The 8,088-nt window shown below is 44.8% G+C and overlaps 1 protein-coding gene across 1 annotated transcript; it reads right to left on the reverse strand.

Moving 5' to 3' along the window:
* Positions 1 to 840: 840 nt before the first annotated feature.
* LOC101768662 (epoxide hydrolase A) lies at positions 841 to 5,011 on the reverse strand. Its single transcript, XM_004965251.3, has 3 exons — positions 4,268 to 5,011; positions 1,577 to 1,812; positions 841 to 1,312 (listed from the first exon to the last, which is right to left on the reverse strand). The coding sequence occupies exons 1-3, from the start codon at positions 4,865 to 4,867 to the stop codon at positions 1,063 to 1,065; spliced, it is 1,086 nt and encodes a 361-aa protein (XP_004965308.1). The 5' UTR covers positions 4,868 to 5,011; the 3' UTR covers positions 841 to 1,062.
* Positions 5,012 to 8,088: the final 3,077 nt, after the last annotated feature.

The raw sequence follows: 8,088 nt of genomic DNA on the forward strand, positions 1-8,088 counted from the left end.
GGGAGATATACTTATGTGCTGCACTTCTGCTATAGGGAAGCGAGTCGAAGAGCGTGCTATAAGTTGCATATTAGAAACATAGCATAAGGATTTATAGAATCAATTTCCATCTCCCATCCCCATAAATTTAAGATAGGCTTATATCTAAACTTTGGAAAGTTGTGGAATTCCATATTCCAAGATAAATAGTATAGCCTACTCCATTAAGTAGATTTCAATTCAAAATGAAGGGATCCAAATGGAGCCTCAGGGTAATTTACTGATGCATTGTATGGGTGGCTCAGCATATTATTGGAATTTTAGAGATCAAACTGAAGGATGTCTTCATGTTGGCTCTCTGATCATCGACCAGGAGCTGAAGGCCTTTCAAGGGCTGGAGAGGCACTCAAACTCACGGAGAATTGAAATATGAAACTGGTGTTTGTTCGCAATATCTATATTGAGCTCAATTTTAGTTCATTTGCCTTTGATGTTTTAGGCAGCATCAGACTGGTACGGTGTTCCCCAAATTCAGACTTTTTTTAGTTTGAAAAATATGATATTTTTTATGATTAATACAGCATGACCACACTGCCCATTCATTAAGTAGTTTCGAACACAGGAAATAATTAGGAAAATTGGATCAAGGTCTGCTTTTAGTGAATACGTACAATAAGAAGCAAAAGTAGATAAATTAGCATGGCATGCGCACCATGTCAATCTAATAGATGGCCAAGTGAATTATGGTTAAACTAAAAAGAGAACAATAATGACCGAAATTCAAAGGTCAAGCCTAGCTGTGGGTATGGCGCCACCTGAGACTTGAAAGACGAATATATGAATGCTACCGTGTGGAACAACTAGAATAATTATGGACAAAGCAAAGGACTATTCATATTCATAATCCTTTAACATCACCCTAACATCCTTATTAGATAAACTTCGTGAATTGTACAGATCCAACCACTTAGAGAAACACGACACAATTTCAACAGGCACTTTACATGGCATTATATCCTCGACACAACAAACTGAATATCAATTCTAAATTTTCAATTAGATACCACCATTAAGCAACTCGAATCAATTGAATTTCTTTATGAAGCTGATAATGTGCTCGCTAACTTCCTTTGGTTTTTCTTCATTGATGAAGTGCCCAACATCTTTCATAACGACAACATCATCAAGAAGTGGAACGAACTTCTTGAAGCCACCCTTGTGAATGAAATCTTGTATACCAGGGGTATGATATGTCAAATCCAAGTCGCCAATGATGAACTTGACTGGTACATTTATCTCAGATGCAGTCCAGGATGATGTGAGCTCCCATGTCCTAATAAATGTGTAAAGGCCCGGATTTTATTGTCTTGGCGTAATAGAATGGCACTTATTCATGCATAATATATAAATAGTAACATAAACATATATATTTATATTATTGTTTGTTGAAGTAGAAACAGTTTGACTAATAAGAACCAACTGTATTTCTTGCAGAGAGTTATTAGTAGTCCAAGTTCTTGTAGCCAGTTCTATTTTATTCACTTGTGAAATTACAATGGAATAGAGGGAGTAATAAAAAGTAAATATACCAACTTACCTATTCAGGGCACGGTAGTAGTTGAGTCCCCCGGTGAAGCCAGTCCTCTCAAATTCGCTGGTGTAGTAGTTGAGGTCCTCCTCAGTTACCCAGCTCGGCAGGAGTACCTGATCATCTGGGGAGCCCCACCCGGTCTTGGGGATGATCAACGGTCCAGGGGTGCGATAACTAAAGAACTTTCTGAGCACCAGCTCCGTGCCAAGACGTTTAAATTCTGCTTCAATTGCTCCAGGCTCCTGCGTACCATATATATCAATTGCATTTAGTTACTAAAAGCTTTTGTTATAGTCTTCAAGGCATGTGCACATTGGTACATTTTGTGTGCCTCAAAATACCAAGATTTGCCATCATCTATATTTGTATTCATCTACTCGGGGAAAAAGGACGGCATGACAAAATGAGCTGTGCACAGAGACAGCTTGATCACATGAACATAAGTTAAGCCATCATATAGATTGAACTAGAGGGGAAGGTTGATGATTTCTCTATATCTAGGTAATAACAAACATTTTTTACGAGAGTTGCATGGAAGAGAGATAGAAGAGATTTTCTTGGAAAGAAACACTAAAAGATGGTATAGAACGTTTGGCATTTAATGATAATTGATAAGACACAACGATTAGAGTTAGTTCATTGGAGACAAATTTTCTTGTACTTTGTGTAAGGCCATGTACAACCGGACGCTGGAGTTGCTAAGAGCCTTGAGATCATGATGTGATCGGCTAGACCCGAGAGAAAACAATTTTAATTATATAGGTATCCATGTGCAGAAGAATTGAAGGGAAAGATATAGCACTTATTTCATCTGAAAGAGATGAGTCCCTTTTCCATCACAAATACTTGACCTTTTTGCATATCAACACGTATTATTCAACACATAACTTTGGCAAACATTGAAATATATAATTGTATATAGTCAGACAAAATAATGTGATGAAAGTACATTTGAAGGACGGATATATTGGTAAGGACAAAAGCATTTGTGACTAGAAATTAGTTGTTAATAAGTAGTGGGTTTCATTATACGATACTAATGAGATGCTAAAGGATGGAGAAACTGGAATATGGAGAAGTGAGATGTTTATATGTAGAGAAGATTGTTGGACCACATTAGCACATGTCCTTTAGATAAAGGATAGAGTACAGTTGATTCTTTCAGGAATTTACAATGGAAAGGATGGCGATGGAGACGACAGATCATGTCAGTACAGTAGTGGTTAAGCAAAGTATAGCATCTAAATATTGGCAAGGACTTAAGACCATACGCTTGAAAGAATCTATAAAGGCGCCTGAATGCGAGAGGAACTGGAGAACAGACAAACGAAAGCATACGGAGCACACAACGCGCAGCATGTTAATCAATAATCAAGGCTGATTGTTTTTCAAGTTTGAGAAGATAAAGTAATGGAAGAGATAACAGCATGCATGTTGCTTGACGTGGTCACAACTCACAACTACTGCCACTTTGTAGAACTGAAAACCAAAAACTAATTAAGATATGAAACGTGCTTTGAACATAAACCTTTGGATTGGCATGCAAGGTATTTGGAGCTGGATACCGGTGGCTGGACTGCCGAGTAACAGTTTAATATAAGTTGAGCTTAATCTAGCTTTTTAGACTCTGATATTGTACGCAGCAGCCGGCTGCTAAGTTGGCGCTGTCTGGTTTCTGTTTAGGTTCTGCGCATGTTCGAGCTTGTTTTGCTGGATTACCTACCAACAGACTGGGTGGCAGCACTTCTACTTTCAATGAACGCACAAGACGAGCCAGCCGACCGTCAAGCAAAGGCCACCAAGGCCGCCAAGTATAGAGAATCATACTGCAGCTGATTGTCAAGAATTATTTTCTTGGTCGTTTGGCCATCAAGGTAACTAGGACGATGTTAAAATTTTCAATGCGTTAAGGAAAGGGTACACCCGCTAATTGGCCATCAAGGTAACTAGGACGATGTTAAAATTTTCAATGCGTTAAGGAAAGGGTACACCCGCTAAGTAAACTTCTTTCCTTGACTTGCAAGCCAGCAAGTAAGTTGCTTTCCTTGGCTGCCTTTTGACTGCTAAGTAAGCTCCTCTCCATAACTGCCTTTGACTGCCAAGTAAACTTCAGTAAACTTCTGACTGCAAGCCCCTTTCCTTGGCAGTTCAGAACACCCAAGTTAATACATTTCCTTGGCAGCCTTCATCAACTAAGGAAATCATCGGTAAAAGAAGGAGCTATATTAATTCGTTGAATTACAAGGAGCTAGTTGATAATAACGCCATATATAGATTACTAGTAATCTAATAGATGATAACGTGACTAGTGCTTGAAGTAAAGAAACATGACAACTGGAAAATAGACAGTTCCATGCATTATTACGAAATATGGGCAAACTTTTGGTTTATTCCCTATGAAATGGATAGTGACGGAGAAAAAAGGGACAGGCCTAGCTGTAGATATTTGAAGATCTGGAAAAGCACATATGAAAGCTACTCCCGCTTTAAAGGAACCAAAGAATTTGACAAAGCAAAGTATACATGGCATCAACTCAATGAACAGAGTAGTGTTTAGTGAATAGTAGTGCATGGTATGCGTGATTATTCTATCGTATTAATCACACTACGTGTTTTTTTTTTCCTAGAAAAATGAACACAGATTATTTCAAGACAAATATGAACAAGATGAACGAAACCCAGAAAAGCCACGCGTACCTGGATCCGGCAGATGTAGTATTCGTCGCCGTAGATCGCCCTGAGCCCGTCGACGGGCCTCCGCGCGGCGCTCCGGGGCGTGTAGGCGACGCTGAGCGCGACGAGCGCGCGCACCCGGTCGGGGCGGAACAGGCAGAGGCTCCACGCCGTGACCGCGCCCCAGTCGTGCGCGGCGACGAACACCTTCCTCTCCCCGAGGGCGTCGAGGAGCGCCACCAGGTCGCCCACCACGTGCATCGCCGTGTACTGGCCGGGCTCCTCCACGGCGGGCGCGTCGGAGCCGCCGTACCCGCGCAGGTCCGGCGCCACGGCGCGGTAGCCCGCGGCGGCCAGCGCGCGCATCTGGTGGCGCCAGGTGTACCACAGCTCCGGGAAACCGTGGAGCAGCAGCACCGTCGGCGCCCCCGCCGGGCCGGCCTCCGCCACGTGCAGGCGCACGCCGGTGCTCACCTCCAAGGTGCGGTGCGTGATGGTGACGGTTTGCTCCTCGTCGCCGGCGGCAGCGGCGGCGGTGGGTGCCATCGTCGACGTCTTTGGGCTGGTGGGCTCGTACCAGGGGCAGCAGCTGGAGCAGAGCTCGCGAAGGCAGGCTATGACCATGGACAGGTCGTGACGCACTGACGCTACGGGACCAGCCTTTTTGTTTGTGCGCGCGTTCTTGGGTGGCGCGCAGGATCGGAGCGAGCAAGGGGCACAGCGAGAGCACTGTTGGATTGGGACGAGCACCGAGAGGGGATGCGCGTGTGCCCATATATCGGCAGCGAGAGCAAGGGGGAAGCCGTGTGGTTGGAGGCGAGTTGAGCATTGCGTGTGGTGTGGCGGATCGTATCGCGCAAATGTGTTGCACGCTTGCACATGTACAGTGTCGTGTTGCTTTTCTCTGGCTGCTGAGATGCTTCTTTATATATCCTGCATGCCATTAGGTCTGAGTACAGATATATATTGCAGCTGAAGTTTCTCAGTAACATATGTTTAGGACTACCTCGGCATGAGCCGATGATGACTGAACGTGTTTAATTTAAAGTTCCTTCTTCTGACCAAAACAAAAACAAAAAAAAAGAAAGCACCATGCTTGTGGCATTGACCTTCGTTTAAATTTTGTAAACCGATAAAATATTAAACGCCTTTTGGTGAAGCCCTACCAAAGGATCATTTTCAAAACGGCTTCACCACCAAAGCCGGGAAGAAGCCGCAAAACGGCTTACACTAGAGAGGAGAAGCCGAAAAAAGTGGCTTCACCAGCTTCTCCTCTCTCTCCAAGCATTAAGTGATCATAAAATTACATATATTGCCATTGAGAAGCCGTTTTACCAAACGTTTTGCAAAACAGCTTCAACTTCACTAAAAAAGCCACTCCACCGAAGAAGCCGAAGCCGAAGTCATTTTATGAGAAGCCGAAGCTCTACCAAACGGGACCTAAATATCTGATCGTGGTTCCATACTTCCATATGCATGGTAGACGACTAGACTGACTCTACTATTAACAACGCTAGTGTTTTCTAATCTCAATGGGCATTCTATAGAATTTTTATGAGCACTAAATTCTATATACTACATTATATTAGCAAAATTGCTGACTTAGCCATGTCATCATGAGAAGATGGCAGGGAGGAGTTTCGTCAAATGATAGAAGTATTTTATCCCCGTGACCTTCTGCAGGTTCGCTTACCAAAATCTCAATCTTAATAACGGCACAATAAAATTATGTACTGAGACGGATCTAAGGGCACGTACAACAGTTTAGATAGCAGCTGTCTATTTGATTTGCCATGCTAGGCATAGACAGTTAAAAAGACAACTTGTACAATGAGTTGTGTATTTAACTGTCTGGAAGCTATTTAATTGATTTATAGAAATGGTGATCAAATGTACCTTGATCTTTGTAGCCATTTCCGTGCTCAATTGCTAGAATGCATGATAGCAGTTCTGACATTTAATTGATTCCTTTTATATATTTTTTTAGAGCGGACGACGAATAGTGTATAGTGTACTATACTCGTAGGAAGAGCCATACCTGCCCTGCCGCTTCCTCCGCCACACCCGCCCCTGGGAAGCTCGCAGCCGCTTCCACCCCTTGTTACCACCGCCATCGCCCCCACCATCACCATTCCCAGCACCACCGCGTGGAGGACCACCCGACGGGAGCGGCGAGGCAGCCGAGACGCTCGCGAACCACTGTCGTCTGCCAGGCTGTGTGAGGGAGAGGAGGAGGAGGTCGCCGGGGACGGCGATGCCCCACGGCGCGGACGAGGGCGCGGGAGCGGATGCAGAGGCAGCGAAGGGGAAGTGGAGGCGGAGCGGGGCGGCCGCGGGAAGGACCCTTTTGCCAGTGAGGACCCATGCCACCGCCGATCGTCGCCACCATTTCCCCGCATCAATCCATTTTTCCGCATCCGTGGAGTTGAAATTGGACAGGATTTGGCTTGATTTGGCGCCATAGCTTGTCCTTCGCTGTTCCTCATGCTTGCCGTGGCGGATTGGCTGATGCCGGGGCCACATGGGGACGACGCATACAACACTCACGCTTGCCGTGGCGGATTGGCTGACGCCGGGGCCACATGGGGACGACGCATACAACACGTTTTGAACCTGTCGATTTTTCTCGGAGCATGAGACGACGGCTCGCCTCTTTCTCATCGTTGATTACCATCCATGTCAGCCCGTGTTGCATACGTAGCACCATATAGACGGCTGCTATCTATAGGTTGGACATGCCCTAAGGACGAACAGAGGGGCAACCCTGTGATCATTGGTCTGGAGCCGGCGCAGAGGTTTGGGACCGTGTGCGTCAGGCATCACTAGGATTATTATCTCAAATTATAAGCCATTCCAAATTTTTTTGAGAGTTAGAGTAACTTGACCAAATTTATACAATAAAGTACCAATATTCATGATAGTTTGTGATTCTCTCCACAATTTTAGTTAAACATAAAATAATCCGATTTTTTAGAAAGTTAGAATAACTTATAATTTGGAAGAGAAGGAGTAGCAACGCGCACTGTGGAGGACGACATGACAAGCTCAATAAGCAACAACTAGTGGTGTGCGCGCGCGCCCTTTCGATGGGCCAACAGCGATACGGATCCTGGCAACCTGCACGCCGCACTCTGGCGAGGGCGCAAGACGCGGCTGCGACTGACTGGTGGGGACGAAGCCTTGTAGCTGGAACCATGTCTTCCTCTTTTTTTCTCATTTTCTGAGACCGCTGCGACGACCGTTGAGCGAGTCTATAGTGCTGCGCTTACATGTCGGGGAACGTCTTTCACATGCACTGCCTCGCAATGCAATTTACTATTTGAGTTGTTGCTGATTATTTGAACTTCGATCTGTTGGTCAGGTCAAAGGATAGGGGACGACGAGCCGTGAAGAGGAACCGTTGATTAAGACTTCTTAGTTTGTACACAACTTGATCACATGCACGTAATAGAGCGGAATACGTATTCAACTATGCCTGCCGGCAGTGGGTGGCAAATATTGAAATTGTCCGTGGCAGTGGGCCGTGCACTACTCTTTCATCCAATGGAGGTAAATATACATAGAAGAAAGTAGTCTTGGATTTGATTAGGTTCCGCTAATAGACTTGGCTTGAGCCTGATGAGTTCCCATGGGATGCAACTGATTAATAAAGATGGCTTACATCCATTTTTCTTGTCTCCCGTTATCCCGTATTAATACACAAGCCTCTTCCTTAGCGCACAAAACTCCATGCTTGCATTGTTTTGGCTGCTCTGGGGTCGAAGTGTGCAAACCATCACCGGTTGATCACTACGGGAAACACTAAAGTTGCCGAGTGTAATTTTTTCGCCGAGTGTATTATTGCG

Source organism: Setaria italica, chromosome IV (assembly GCF_000263155.2).
Source record: "Setaria italica strain Yugu1 chromosome IV, Setaria_italica_v2.0, whole genome shotgun sequence".
Lineage (NCBI taxonomy): Eukaryota > Viridiplantae > Streptophyta > Magnoliopsida > Poales > Poaceae > Setaria > Setaria italica.

Bases quoted from the DNA above. Each gene is read 5' to 3' on its own strand.
- LOC101768662 (XM_004965251.3), bottom strand. From the start codon at position 4,867: ATGGTCATAGCCTGCCTTCGCGAGCTCTGCTCCAGCTGCTGCCCCTGG. The intron at 1,813-4,267 runs GTACGCGTGGCT...TATGGTACGCAG, and splicing joins ACTACATCTGCCGGATCCAG to GAGCCTGGAGCAATTGAAGC. The intron at 1,313-1,576 runs GTAAGTTGGTAT...CACATTTATTAG, and splicing joins TACTACCGTGCCCTGAATAG to GACATGGGAGCTCACATCAT.